This window comes from Micromys minutus (genome assembly GCF_963924665.1).
Source record: "Micromys minutus genome assembly, chromosome: 23".
Classification (NCBI taxonomy): domain Eukaryota; kingdom Metazoa; phylum Chordata; class Mammalia; order Rodentia; family Muridae; genus Micromys; species Micromys minutus.
In genome coordinates this window covers 14,010,131-14,025,992 of record NC_137958.1, presented here as the reverse complement: position 1 = coordinate 14,025,992, position 15,862 = coordinate 14,010,131, and the positions used below count along the sequence as shown (strand labels likewise).

Sequence of the window (15,862 nt, the reverse complement as noted above, 5' to 3'; positions counted from 1 at the left end):
TCATTAAGACAGGAAACATGGAAGCATCCAAACAGTCATAGTGCTGGAGAAGAAGCGGAGAGTTCTACATCTTGTTTGGAAGGCAGTCAGGTGAAAAGTGGCATCCTCAGGCAGCCAGGGGAAAGCTCACACAGTCCACATGTACAGCAACACACTTCCTCCAACAAGGCCACACCTCCTAACAATGTCACTCCCTGGGCCAAGCATATTCAAACCACCACACCCACTATTCTGGTGATTTTTCTTGGTTCCTGTACTATATTCTCATTTACATATTCCACGGCAGACGGTAAAAACAGTGGTGTTACAAAAAAGAAACTATATGGACACAGCTACATAAGATCAATTATAGAATTCTTTGAGCCCAATACAACATGAACATGTAGGGTCCTTCCTAAAATTCACACAGTATCCAGACGGCAACAGCAGGCCATAAAACCAAAACTAGGCTATTTGAGTGTGGGGACCTGGGTCACATGTCCATGGAATGAACTCTGTTGATAGCCCCAGCAGATCTTTCCAAACACCAAAACCATTCCAGGCCAGTTTTATGACCTAAGCTGGAATAATCATGCCACCATTTCTCACCATTTCCAGTGCAATAAGATCTCTTTCCATTACCAATTCATTTTCAATACTAAAAGAACTCTTTTAATTGATACGAAATAAAAGCACTAGCAGGAACACATGCCTAAGGAATGCTTCTCTCCAGCCATATAATCAAAATTGCCTATAGGATCCTTTTAATCCCACAGAAGCATGAGTTCAGTTGGGTTCCCAAATTGCCAGTGACGGGCCTCCTTCCCACTCCCCTGTCTGACCATCTGCCCATTACTAACTCCAGGGCAACTAAACTATTTGGCCACAAGAGACTGACTCATGGGTGCTGGGGAAATATACAGTCTTTAAAACACCAACTGTCCTATTTGGGATTTTCCAAATCAGTTGGCTATGAATTTCAGGCAAGATATTTGGATAGTGAATTTTGCAGACTTCTAGAAGAAAACAAGTCACACAGACAACGTTTTCTTAATTTTGCCATTATTATTTTTTTATTTAAAATAAAATGACTTCCTCTTTTCTTCAATCCCCTGGCAACCAAGAAAAAAACTTTCTCGAAGGACATTGACCACTCTTCAGAAAAGGACAACTAGCTGGGTGGGTTTGTCATGGAGAACATACTAAGCCAGAGCTTCTAGAAAGAAGAAATGGGAGCTGGGGAAAGGCTCAATAGGCTTAAGTTTCTGGAGACAGGAAATCACCTGGAGTCTTCACCAGCTACTGAAGAGTATTAATCCATTGGAGCTGAGCATCATCTCAGGCAGCTAAGACCATGAAGCAGGCAAATCATCTCTCCTGGCTTCCCTGGTCCTGAAAGGAATGGGTCTCCTCCCTTTGTCATCAGAGCTTTTCTGTAAAGGCATCGCTGAGTACCGAGGAACACTCGTGTTCCTGCCCCTCTAGAGTAGCTTTTCTTTTCTTCTCTGCTTCATTGGATCTAGTACTTTACCCCTCCTCTCTCCTCCAACTGCATCCCACCTTTGCCATGGCTTTGCTATGCATGAATTGTTTTAAATATTTTAGGCTCATCTCTGCTCTCAGCAACGTAACTGGGTTTCCTGCAGACAAATTCGTGTGTCCTTATGTTTTCTTCCCCCACAGAGCCTAGTATAGTCTGTTTTACTAGGAGAATGCTATGCAGGCAGGTGTTGGTTGATGCTCTGGTGAGCTATCCTCCTGCCCCAACCCACAATTTCAAAACTATGCGATAAATAATTTTCACAACTTAGTAAAAGAAAAACAATTGGAATCACCCAATATTTAAGAAAAAAAAAATCATGTCAAGCTATAGATTAGAAACCCAAACAAACTTCCCCGACTTGTCCAAGCTAATGTTTAACCTTTGCCAATTAGCGGGACTGTGATGTAATGTCAGCGTTGGTATCGATTGCCTGTGGAGTATTTGTGTGTCACGCTCATTTCAGAACTATGGCTCCCCTCGTAAATGTGACATGATTGGTGCAGATCCTCTTCTGCTGCCCAAGGTTGTCTTCCATACAGGAGGCCACTTTTCAGTCTGTTAACAAGGAGATAATGAAATGTAAACACCAAAGGCAAGCTTTCCTTCCTCTAAGGTGAAAACACCTAAGCCATGTGTAATGAAAATGCTGGCATGGTGGAAAAGGAGAGCGGGCAGGGGTTGGACAATCCCTTCTCCTGGGACTCCAGCACAAGAAGAAAGCAGCTGAGCGTGTTGTTGGTTGGTTGTCTGTAGTGCCAGCACTCTGGAAATAAGGTAGGGATGAGAGATGGGAGAGGCCAGCCTGAGATGGAGAGACATCCAAGCCAACTATGGCAACAAAGCAAGACCCCGTCTCGAACAAATGGGCAGATAAATACATTTTAGTTATACAGAAACCAATAAACAGAAGGGAAGTGCTACCAACACCTTCTTCAAAGGGACTGATCTAGGGCAGAACTCCACAGACTCATTAGCTGATGCAGTCCACTCTGATGAAGCTGAGAGAGCACAGATCCAGTAAGAGAGCCCATGCAAAGGAAGAGGCGGAGCGTTGTCTGATGCCATATCTAATGTTACTAGAGACCCCAGGGATCCCGGTCTTTGGAACTCACAATGGAGAGAATCCAGGCAGAGAGACTTTTTCTGAGTATTCTGTGGTGTTCTGGCCAATGGCAAGGTAGGCAACTAACTCATCTCTAGGAGAGTATATTACAAAAAAAATATAGTATAGGATGAATAATTAAATAGGAAAGATGTATTTCTTTCACTATAACTTTGGGTTTCCAATTAAACTTTCTATATACTGACTCTTTCCCAAATGACATTATGTCCAAAGCCAAACAGTGGACTGGAACCTCCCCCAACAGCTGTCTTCCAAGCACACTATGACCAGAAGACTAATCCAAAGTGTTGATTCATGTTACCGCCCATCAGATGATGTCTGCCAGGCATGTGTCTAAGTGAACTACACTCCAACCTTAGTCATCAGTTCTCAGAGAATTAATGAATCCCATCCATCCCAATAATAGAAACCAAGGTCAGGGCCTCCTCCTCCCTCTGTAATTCCATTACCACCACAGAAGGCATGGGGGTCATAAGCTTGGGAGCAAATGGGACGATAGTTTGTTCCCAGAGACAATCCTCTCTGGAAGCACCCTTGTCAAAGATCCGTTTTATATCAACACGGAATGTTCTTTCATACGTAAGGAAAAGGCCAAAAAAGAAAAAGTGAAGCTGCCTCAGATGCCAAGAGCCTCAAATACTGTTTGTATGTTAAAAAGATGCCAATGGAAGGTATTTGTATCAAAACCATGTCAGGTGCTTCCAGTAACAGCACACATTATTCAAGTTCATTCAGGTTTGACTTAAAGCAAATGTCATTCTGTGTGGCTACCGTATTCATTTCATCTTTGTTTAAAAAAACATTATTCTAACTACTTAAAGAAAGTTAAAATGCCCTTGAAATTATCACAAGCAAATAAAATAGTTCAGTTTATGATACCTTGTTCTTCCTGAGATCTCAGGCAGCATATTCTCAACAGCCGGGCAAGTCAGTCCCTGCCCCTTGTGGAGAAGGGCTTCCAGATCCCACAGAGCCACCAGAAGGGAACCACCCGAAGGCTTGACAGCACCATAGGCAAGGATTTCAGAATTGGATTTGACCCCAGAATGCTTCCTTAATAGTAACTATGCCGGATTGCTATCCTGTAAGGATTTGAAATGCGGGCTTTGAATGGCACTTAGAAATTAACCTTGTGTTGTTTATTTTCATGGTTGCTGGGGAGGAGACAGTAGTTGGAAAAAGTTGGGATTTGATGCCCAGCAAATCCCAGGGGACATAGCGCAGTGGCGAACAGGAGGTGAAATAAGGCGGGGCAGAGAGCCAGCCACCCAAGCCCCACTTGTCAGTGTTTCCAAATAGATTTGCTCATCTCATTCCAGATGTCATTGTTTCTCATAACCCCCAAAAGTTCTTCAAGCAAAGAAACGGTGCCATGATATGATGTCCTAACTAAACAGGAACTGAGGGGGGCTGTCCAATTCTCTCTCTCTTCTCTTCAAGCCTCACCTGTCAAAAGACTGCTGCATCAAAGGATCCCAGTTAAGCACAGTTCCTGGCCTCCACCCCGGATCCAAACTGCTCTGTACCTTTCCTATCTTGTGGCTTAGAGGCAGGGCATACTCCCAAGTAAAAGCACCAGGCTGATTCTCGCAGACGTCAGGAAAAGCCAAGAGAGGCAGGGTAGGTCCACCGAGACCTCTGATGGCTGGAGCCTGAATCACTGAGGCTCCCTGAGGCCTATTTGCCCTCTGTAACCTGGGACAAATGACTAACTGCTGTCTGCTTCCATTTCTTCCACAGAAATCTCAAAATGATATCATTAATTGATAGGATTAAAGGGCTACATTACAAGCACATATACAGCTACATGTATAACTTTTTAATTAAATGTTAAATAAATTCAGTATTAAATAAATATCATTTAACAAAGCACCTGTCTTGTGTTAGTAAATGCTCAATGGAGGCAGAAGGAATTGTTCCTAGCCCTCAATAAATATGATGGTAGATTACCAAGAGACCTGCACTACATTTATTTTTCTTTGAATAAGAAACTATTAATGTCAAGTTGGTGTTTCAATAAATCTGTGCGATAGTCTTGATGGGAAAACATTAGAGAAAGACAGACTTGGCCTCGTCTAGTATCAGCCTGATCTTGAAAACCCTTTTCTTTTTTTAAAAAAAACTAATGCTGTTTCCCGTGTAATATTTAGAGGATGGTACTTTTCATATTTCTTCAGTTTCAGTGTTTCTAAGATATCCCCATATAGAAAGAAACCAAGTTGGTACTGAAAGGAAAAAGAGATATCTGGTCATGAGGAAATCTAATCTCCTCCCACGGGGCACCAGTGTTGTTAAAAGATGACATCCCAGATTTCAGCACCTCTGGGGGCCCAATGTTGGGAATCCCTTCTCCCTGAGGAACCAGCCACATGATGGTATAGTACAGAATAGAGTTTATTCAGGTCATGGTGGAGTTAAGAGGGTATAAGAGGCAGAGAGAGAGAAGAGTAGAGAGGTAGAGAAGTAGAGGAATAGAGGCCAGCTGTGAGCACATGAAGGGAGGAGGGAGGGAGGAGGGAGGGAAGAGGGGAGGAGGGGTAAGGATGGGAGGATGAAAGAGCAAGAGAGAGAGGAGGGGCAAGCAGCCCCTTTTATAGTGTCAGGTAACTGGGGCAGCACATAGCTGGCTATTGCCAGGTAACTGAGAGGTGGGGTTTACAGAATCCTAACAGGTACACACATTCATACACACATGGGGGGCTGTGCAATGGTTATGTAAGAAGTACTTGAAAGGAAATAGTATAAAAAGTAATAAATAGTTAATACTTCCAGGACTGTTCAGGCTTCCTTCATACAGTGGCTCATCTAGTTCTCAGAACCACTGAGGTCAGTGATAGTTTGATCCCAATAACAGTTAGAAAACAGTTAAGAGATTTTAGGCAACTTCCCAAACATCGCAGGATAGACAACAGGGTACACATTTATAGTCAGGAAGGCCAAACCACTTCTGGATCATCCCACGAACTATTGATTATGGAAAGGGGAAAACAAAGCAGAAAAAAAAAAAATAACTTCTCCTCCTGCTTATGATTGGAAACTAAACACCTTGCGATACCGACATAATTTCTTACGTTTATTCCTTTTAGTGTGTGTGTGCATGTCTATGCATGTGCCTATGTGGATGATGTCTGTGTGTACACGCATGCATATATGCACAAGGATCACAGTGTACCTATGGTGATCAGATGACTACTCTGCAGAGTCAAGTCCTCTCTTGCTGCCTTGTGATATCGAGGGATTAAACTCGAGTCCTCAGCCTGGGCTCTACCTGATAAGCCACCTCGCTGGTCCCATGCATTTCTTTTTTGAACCAGAACATTTTTTTTCCACCTGAGAAGCAGACCCTATGACTCTAAGATGATCATTAGTAAACTCCAAATAGTGCTCTCTTAATTAAACTCATTAGTGCTTATGGGAAATAAAAATGTGCTTGGTCACAAACCTGATGAGTCTCACTTCAGGGACACAAGCGTGGCCAATATTTTCCTAGGCTGTCTGTAACCTTTCACGGTACAGAGTTAGCAAGGTCCTAGTTCATTAACTCACTGATTGTCCTTCCTCTCTGTGGTTATTTGTTGATAATTCTGCCTTTCAATGTAACAAATGCACAAAACTGGGAGTTCAAGGTGTAGCCATCCTTCGAGACTCTGAACGGAGGGGCAGTGCCTTTCTGTTTCTGCACACTAGATCAGTACCGGACCCGTCAACAGTTTTCTAGATTACAAGTTCTATGAAGGGACACAGGAACACTGCACTGTGGAGATGTGAGCACAGACACACTTACCTTGGTAGGTTCCCCCCACCCCCACCTTTTACACTAAATGTCCATCCACCTGCTAGAAAAATATGCCTCCCCGTGTATCTGGTTCTTCTCAAACATGTAAACAAAAGTCGAAAAGGGAATGTGTTCATTGTTTTTAAAGAAATGTATAGAAGTTATACCAACTCTAAAACTTTTAAAATATTTTAAGTTCTCAACAGTTGGAATACTTCCAAGAGTGTCTCTGCCGCCTATGGCATCTCAAATTCGAGGAAATCCTCGAATTAGCACTTAACGTTAGCATGTTCCCAGGGCCACCCTGTGAAGTGGACAAGGAGAAATGATAGAAAGTTTAAGCTGACCTTAAACCAAAGCGGAGCTGAGCAGTGGTAAATTCGCCCACTTTGCCAGGTAACTGCTCCCTGGATAAACGGGTACTGAGGGACCTCCCGTTTCTTCTGCTCAATAAAATGGGGATATAAATTAAGTCCCTGTCCCTTATTGTACCTTCCTGCATCACCGTCTCCCAAGTATGAGGTCTTTTTACACCCTCTGCCACACCTGTTCTCAAACACTGGTTCGTACCAGGCTTTCCCAGGAAGCTGCTTAGAAATCCACAGGCCTTGTCTCTCATCTAGATATTTAGATTCTGAAGTTTGGATATGACCCAGAGATCTGATCCTTACATGAGTTGGATACCTCTCAGAATTCAAGAGCCTCGGGTCTTCTGGTTTACGCCTATCACTGAGAAGGACGTGAATTAAGGGACTCTGTTCTCAGCCTGTATGCACAGAACCACAGCTACTAGGTTGGGATGCGAAGTCAAAGATACTGATGAGGGGGAAACCTTCTGACGTTGCACTGTTTGTCTTAGGCTGGGACTGAATGATAGAGCGTGTGCTGGTAATGTCCCTGATCCCTATTTCTGTTGGGGTTTGTTTTAGCCGTGCCCCATAAGATCGGACGAATCATTGATGGGAGCCCCGCAGATCGCTGCGCAAAACTCAAAGTGGGCGACCGGATCTTGGCAGTCAACAGCCAGTGTATCATCAACATGCCTCACGCTGACATTGTGAAGCTCATCAAGGATGCGGGTCTTAGTGTCACCCTGCGCATCATTCCTCAGGAGGGTGAGTGCCTGAGGTGACCTTCCAGAGACCACAGACACACTCACCTGGCATTCTGAGCCTACCCATCAGCTCTGTGGCACTGCATGGTGTGGGTCCCAAGGCTCAGGGTAATCAGAGCCCTCCCAGAGTTTCGGGCATGCTCAGTCAATCCAGCAGGTAACCAATACAAACCCGAGCAGAGCAAGAGGAGGGGACGCCTGTTCCTGTTAACAATTGATTCCTGGAAAAGTCTTGAAAGTCAGATTGATTTTTGAAGCGCCTGGAAAAGTAGTTTTAGTTTTGCAGTCTAAAGGGGCCTCATTTAGGAAATGTTGCAACTAGGGAAAAAAAATGTAAAATTCCCGCTTAACTTTCAAATGTTACACCCTGCCCTTCCCCAGCACCTGAAAGTTTCTGAACAGTGAACAACTCACAAGTGAGGCCCTCCCTCATTCTTTCACTGTCCCCTTGCATAGAGGCTGGCTGTTGGGTTGTTGCTCCCTTGACTCATCAATGGAATGGAAAAATTTCATCCCTGTAGTTCACTACTGAATAACCACGGTGCCCCTTACCTTGCATCTTTATTTCACTCAGTCTCCTACCCACCATATCTTAGGACTGTCAGATAGCTGGACACCAAGTGGCAGACTAGCTAGCCACCTGACTTCAGTAAGAAAACAGAAGCTCCCAACTAGGATGGTCTGGAAGGCATTAGAGAGCATCTGGTAGTGTCTAGACACAGTTTCGACTTGAGGTTGGGGTGGCGATGTGGCTGTCAGCTAGTGAATGAGTAGAGAGGTCAGAGATGCTTCGAAACATGCTCATGATGCCCAGGACAATGCTACACAGCAAAAGATTATCTGACTCAAAACGTGAAGAGTGCCTATAAGAGAGGACCGAGAAGTGGTTCATGTCAGAATGCAAATAGGTCAACCCCCTTTGTTACAAAGACAGACGGACGGACGAATGGATAATAATGGCCATAGTTTTGGTCTGTCTTTGGAAGACACCAATCTGTATAGACAAGTCAGAGAAAGTGAACTGTGAGCAAGAATGTCTGCTACAGTCCGGACACACGCTCCGTCACCCTCTCAGTCTGGAGTGTTGATTCTGGCTTTACCCTCACATGTCAGGGACATTTTCACTGAAATTTTATATTGTTATGGAAGAAAAAAAACCAAGGAGCAGTTTTTGAATAGCTTTATGAATCTCCCTGTGTGCGGAGTGCTTTTTTTCTTTCTGGAGAACCATACAGAGGACTCTTAGTAAGACTGGAGAGGGACCAGAGGAGGTTGAAACAGCATTCGGTAGCTTATTCAGACAGCTAGCTCCCCGTCCGCACTTTGGAGGCCCGGGAAGTGTTCTTGAGCTGGGAGTGGCAGCACTCACAGCCTGTAAAGCCAGCTCTTTAGAAGGTGGAGTTAGGATGGCCAAGTCAGGATGAGGTGGGCTACAGAGTGAGGCTGTATTGAAAAGGAAAGAAAGGAAGAGAAACTTCTTAAACCAACAAAAGGAATAGCAAGAAGTTCCTATATTTTTAGGATATTAGAATATGTTTTGTGCTTGCCCCTTTGACCTGTTTTCTCGTGGTTTTTACACATTGTTTTTACTTATTTGCTTTGCTTCTATGACCTTCCTTTCCAACAAAATGGCAAGACTGCTTATAACTTCACCCAGGACCAGTTATAATTAATGAAAGAACACCCCTTCTAGTGTGAACCTTCATAAGTTCCACCTGATAGGGAAAAGCCCCCACAGAAACCAAAATGAACAAGGAGGCTGCAAGTCTCAGCCTCAGTTTACTTCTTGCCTCTGATCAGACGCCACCCTAACCACATCTATTGCCTTGGTTTTCCATCAGAGCTCAACAGCCCAGCATCAGCACCCAGTTCAGAGAAGCAGAGCCCCATGGCTCAGCAGCACAGTCCTCTGGCCCAGCAGCAGAGCCCTCTGGCCCAGCCCAGCCCAGCCACCCCCAACAGTCCGGTTGCTCAGCCGGCTCCTCCTCAACCTCTCCAGCTGCAAGGACATGAAAATAGGTAAGGTTTCACCTCTGACTTTCCTGACTCTGAGAGGTGGGAGCGGGGGCATGGGGGAGGTGGCGAACAAATTCCTGGGAGCTGCTTAGGACACAGCTAGGAGAGAGGTTTTCAGGTAGGTGAAATTACTATGTGGGCTTTTTGATGGTTTCAGAGGGAAGGATCTAGAATGGGGGAGGAAGGGATTGAGGGAGTGTGTGTGTGTGTGTGTGTGTGTGTGGAGAGAGAGAGAGAGAGAGAGAGAGAGAGAGAGAGAATGTGTATGTGTGCTAAATATATTGTTTCATTAGTAAATATAACAGCATCTGCTCTGCAAGGTAGGAGAAGGTTCCCTGCAGAAATGCTGAGCCATCATAGATGAGCCAGGGTCAACTACTCGAGAGCATTACGGAGCTTCTAGAATAAGAGAAAAGGCCAAGGTCCTCTGGCAGGAGAGAGGTCCAAGCACAGTTCTCCAAAGCCAGGGTTGTTGTGAAATAGGGTACAGGGAGAGCTAGAGTTGAGACCATGGGGGGGGGGCGGAAGCCACCCATGAAGGCTCTTGGTAAGAATATTCAAAGTCCTCATGTTTGTCATAATACAGTGGATGGTGTCTGTAGGTTTCAGCCAGGCAAGTGTCACAGCTGGGTTTTCTTTTCTTAAACTCTTGCTTGGTCCTAGAGAACAAGCAGACAGAAGGCTGGCAGGGGAAGGGGCCTGCAGAAGAGCCCTGAGCTCCACACACAATGACAGTGAGAAGGGCAGGAGAGGCGGAAGGACTCCTAGCCAATCATAACTTTCCATTGCCCTTCCCCAACCTAGTGAGAGTCACCCATGCCATCCGTAGGGACCTCCTGAACTAGTAACATGAATAGGTGCTTTGAGGCTTTAGAAGACAGAGTGACATCTAAAAAAATGTTATAGTTTTATTGTGACTCATGTGCAATAGAAAACCTGGCTTGAGAGATCTGCTTCCCATGTGCCCTCCCCGCCCCAGGCAGTGAAGATGGAAACACACACACACACACACACACACACACACACACTTCAGAGTGATGGTTTTCTCTGTGTCACGGGTGCTGTTTCCATAAAACCTGTTCTGCTGTGATTTCCCCATGTACCTTCGTAGAAAACGGAGTGCCTGGCTGTCCTTGGCTGCTTATGTTTTAAATGTATGCCGGGGAAAAGAGAAGCTCCATCGAGCAAATGGTGCGGCGGTGAGAGCTTGACAGCCCGAACGCAGAGTTAAGTCCTGGTTGCCTCTGTAATGAGCCCCAGCTGGGCTTGCGGACACCATGTGTTATGCCGACAGATTGCACCAGTTTTTCTCAGGATGCATCTGAGAGTCCAGAGGGAGGGCCCAAGCACACCTGCATCCCCTCAGCCAGACTCAGATCCTGCTCTTGGCTTTGCCATTGTAGACGAGTTCAACTGCCCTGAAATTGGGTCTTGCTTCTAGACTAGGATGAGTCATCTCATCTCTACTAGTTAGTTAATTCTCCTGGTCCACCGGCCATCCTCTCTTCAGAGGATGAAGAGCAAAGCATGAGAGAACATTAAAGGTCCCTGGAGAGATCTGCTGGCTGAGCCACTGTAGGTGCCTAACTTACAACTGGGGCTTCCTCTCTCCCTCGCATGGAAGCAATGGTCTCTGCAAACACTTTTTCCTTGACCACAAAATAAAATATTTCCGAAATCTGGCATTAGCATATTTATGCGATTCAAAATTTGTATAAATCACCAACATATCTGTTTCAGTAACCCTAAGAACCTTTAAAGGCCTGTGCCTAGGTCCCCTGCTTCTATTTTTATTGTAACAGGAGAATTAATGTATGTATGAGCAAAAAGATCCAATGGTTTTACAAATAGCAGAAACATTTTCACAGTCTCCTCCAAAGACTGCCCTGGTGTCAAAGGCAAACTCTTTGCCTATTTGTACATCAGCCTAGAAATGCAGCCAAAGCAGCTCCTATTCCAAGTCCCCACTACAGGCCAGAGTGAGCCATGTCCCATGAAGAGCAGGATAAACCGTCTCATTCACTCCCATACTAACTTTCTGTGCTTTGCTTGGTTCTCAGGAATCACAGAACAGCTCTAAGATGATTATATGTGAGAGCAGGAAGACAACAAAAGAAAAGAATTATTATAGAATATATCACAAAACCAAGGATGGAGAACAGAGTTCTCGCCTCTGACAAGGGCAATGGGTCTTTGCCGTTTAAAATCACAAGGCCCACAGAGGAGCACTGCAGGAGCACTGGAAAATGTCTACCTTCGAACACCTTGAACCCTAGATACTCAAGGCTGGAGATGAGTCTCTTCTAAATTTAGTTAAAATATGAATACATCATCTCTCCCCTTCCTCCTTCCCACCGCTCACGGCTCCAACTCCTCTCCCAATGATCAGCCTCCTTCTCTTTAGCCACTCCTGTTACACACACACACACACACAAATAACACATAAGTACAGCCTGCTGCGTCCCTTCAGTGTTGCCCGAGTGTGTAGGCTTCTAGAGTTGACCACTCAGTATTGGATAACCAATCAGGAAGCTCACCTCAGGGGAAGCGTTCCTCCTCTGTCAGCCACCGTTAATCACCTGTAGCTCTTGAGCTTTCATGATCTCCCACCCCTAGAAATGGTTCAGAAAAGGCTCACATTCTCTGGAACATCTCCTGGGTAGCATTTCTTAGTCTTAGAACTTTAGCACACCATAAAAGCTTGATAGAATTTACTATTTGCCTTCTGTCCTTATCATCTCTAAAGTATCTTTAGTGATCAAATTAACAGCTACAAGAACTGGGTTGGTGACCTTCCTTTGTATATAAAATAACTTTTAAAAGTGCACATGTGTGTGTGCATGTGTACACACATGCCTGCATGCATGCATCCTCCTCTATAATGCATCCCACCTCCATGTATAGGTGGGCGTGTATCTCCAAGCATACGCAGAGGCCAGAGGTTCAATGGGTTTGTTTCTCAACCGAGTTTGCATCTTATTGTTTTGAAAGAGAGATTATCTCTGAGTTCAGAACTCACTAGTTGGTTAGACTGTCCAGCCAGCAAGGCCCAACAACCCTCCCATTTCTACCTCACTCTTGCCAAGATCCCAGATCCAGGCTGCCGTGTCTGGATTGATGCAGTTCCTCGTGTTTCTGCAGCAATCTCTTTACCAGGTTACCCATCTTCCTAGCCTGGAGCCTGGCCTTTTCTCTTACTTCTTAATAATCTAATCCTATATTTTTCACAAAGCATAATGTTTCACAACCTAATTTTTGCTCCAGCCAGTGTGTCATTCAAAGTTAGCAGCATTCATAAAAAATTAAGTACATTGTCCTTGTTAGAGAACTCTTTGAATCCTGATACAATGACAATCGAAGAGAAGGGCGTTTGATGCGCAGTGGCCAAGATGACAGCTGCAGCAAGCTTCACTGCTTCTATTTCTAGTCATTTGTCTAATCTTTGGGGAGATTCTTACATTTCATCCTCTTCCACCATACCTCATGACACAGCTGGTTGGAAACGGAGCGCATAATGGATATTTCATACCAATACCACACAGATCATAAAAATAAAGTGACTCCGCTTCAACTTAAAATAGCGCGACATCCAAACCACCAAGCGAGCGATTTCTAGAAGGGAACCAACACACGCTGGCAAATGTCACCCAGTTCCTTTCCTTTTGTTTAGTGCAACTTTTGCATAGCTAAGCATCATATTCAAATCGTGCTTTAAAGGATTCTGTTCACAGCCTGCACCTCAGTGGGGGTGAAGGATAAAGCAAAATCTGATTTATACAACTCATAGGAGGAATATCTCCCTGCTCTACAGGGGTTAAGTAAGAAATGCAACCTACTCCAAGGGGGGATGGAAACTACTTACTAATTCCCTTCCAAGGAGCCCCAATAAACACTTCTGTTCTACATTCTCAGTGTGCCCCCGGAAAATACAGAGTTATAGCAGTGGTAATTGCTCAGGTGGACTTTAAAAAAATTATTTGTTAGCAAGCAGCACCAGTAAGAACATAAACCAGTGAAGAAGCTATCTAGTAATGATTGTCGATTTCTACAATCTCCGAACCTTTTCTCTGTGTAAAGTATCTCCTTGATTCCACCAGGCCGAGTAGCATACACCTGCAATCTGGTCACTCAGGAGGCTGACGGAGGCATGTCACAGATTTGTGACCAGCCTGGGCTGCCTAGTAGGCATTGTCAAAAATAAATAAATAACTAAAATTTTTAAAAGGGATTTTGCCCATTCTTCAGAGTATTGTTTTAATCTAATTGCATCAGGCAATGAACTATAAAATTAAAGGGTCTACATTCCATGAGACTGATCTTACACACATACCTATGGGCTCGCAATGTCTGGGGTTAGCTGTTACACCCCTTGTGACCTGGAAACACCCACATCTTAGAGCAGTGGGGAAGTCTGAAGATTCTTCAGCTGCTACTGTGTGTTTTAGTCTTCTCTGTGTTTATCAGCATGTAACTTAAAAGTAAGCCAGAAATGAATGCTTCCTCCCTTCCTATCCCAGGAAACCGCAGTGGAATCCAGCACTGATCCTGATAGCTGTGCTCCTGTGTTGAAACCTCTGACATAGCTCTCGTTCCCTCCCCCCCCCAATGGGCCTGCATTGTATTCAGTGATCAGGCCCTACTGCCAATCTTTTGCCAACTAAAGTACTCAAAAAGTAAAGATACATCTTAGCAGTTAAATACCCTAGATTGGGGCTGGAGAAATGGCTCAGTGTTTTAGAGCACTTGTACTTGCAGAGAACTGGGGTTCAGTTCCCAGTGTGCACTTGGTGCCTCAGAGCTCTTTGTAACTTCAGTTTCAGGGATCTGATGCTGTCTTCTGGCTGCTAAGGGCACTGTTCAACCATACACACAGACAGATACACACACACACACACACACACACACACAAGACACACATAGCTACAATAAGAATAAATAAAACTTTTTAAAGACTAGCCATTAATAACATGTTTATAAATTATTTGCTTACATGCTTTGTTATAAACTATTTGCGGTTAAACTTACATGATGCAATGATGACATTTCAAGAAGAGTGAGTGTGTGTTTGTGTGTGTGTGTGTGTGTGTGTGTATGTGTGTGTGTGTGTGTGTGTGAGAGAGAGAGAGAGAGAGAGAGAGAGAGAGAGGAGAGAGAAGCAGGGGGTATAGAGAGAGCAGAAGAGAGGGAGAGGAATAAGATATATTTGAATTCCTTGGATTTGCAATGATTGTGAGTTAGGTTTTTTAAAAATTATGTTTTTAATAAGTATGTCTCTATGTGGGTGTGTCCTGTGGGTGTGTCCACATGAGCACAGCACCTGTGGAGTATAAGAAAGTCAAGTTCCCTGAAGTGGTTGTGAGCCCCCTGACATGTGTGCTGGGAATAGAACTCTACAGGAGCATGCTGTTTACTAAGGCACCCCCCCCCCGACCCACTAAGGGTGCAGTTTTTAAATAACCAGAGAGAATATCTGGAAGGCCTTTTCCACAAGGTGCCAGTGAAAATATCACTTTTGTGTCAGTTTTTTAATGAGCCAAATGAAAGTATATAATACAACACTTGTTAACAATATTTAAATAATGCTGTTTATTTAATCTTCTTAAATCCTAAATATGGAACAGACCAACTCAAGGATTTGGGTCCCCACAAGCTGTGCTGGCTAGACTATGCTTAGTCATGCTAATCTCCCCAGAGTACAGAAATACCAAAGCAAACAAACCCTTTCCATCCATCCAGCTACAGGTCAGAAGTCAAAGCAAGGCAAGATGTGAAGCCAGACATCCGGCAGCCTCCCTTCACAGACTACAGACAGCCCCCGCTGGATTACAGGCAACCCCCAGGAGGGGACTACTCGCAGCCCCCACCCTTGGACTACAGGCAGCACTCCCCAGACACCAGGCAGTACCCTCTGTCAGACTACAGGCAGCCACAGGTACCTCTGCTGGAGATCATGGGGTCCCCACCAAGACTTTTCTGATGTACAAGGAATGCCATAAAAGGGAGGCAGAAATGGCATCCTGCCGGAGCAGAGAGCCGGGGTTCTGGTACCAGTATTGATATCAGGGTTATGCCTGTACCTCTAAAACTTCAAGGCATGAATAAATCTTTCCCAGAATAAAGCAGCACAGTTTACCCATCCATCACCCGTCAGGAGTGAGAGGGCAGTCACAATGAACTAATCTTTGACGATAATTGACCAGATAACTCCAAGAGCATACATAGCCCTGTCTACTGTCTTTTCTAATCTCCTGCTAGACTCCCGAAATACTGCTAATGCAGAAAATTTTATATTTTCCAGTTATTGGGGTTTTT

The 15,862-nt window shown here is 44.5% G+C and overlaps 1 protein-coding gene across 3 annotated transcripts in view; it reads left to right on the top strand.

Annotated features, from left to right (window-relative positions):
* MAGI2 (membrane associated guanylate kinase, WW and PDZ domain containing 2) overlaps positions 1–15,862 on the top strand; it is a gene marked incomplete at both ends in the record, with an annotated part of 1,373,853 nt that overhangs the window by 1,271,635 nt on the left and 86,356 nt on the right. For all 3 annotated transcript variants that reach the window (XM_080936244.1, XM_080936243.1, XM_080936245.1), the window contains 3 exons: positions 7,350–7,535; positions 9,376–9,553; positions 15,287–15,482. In XM_080936244.1, the coding sequence (XP_080792370.1) occupies positions 7,350–7,535; positions 9,376–9,553; positions 15,287–15,482 (560 nt within the window). The remainder of the gene's footprint in view (positions 1–7,349; positions 7,536–9,375; positions 9,554–15,286; positions 15,483–15,862) is intronic.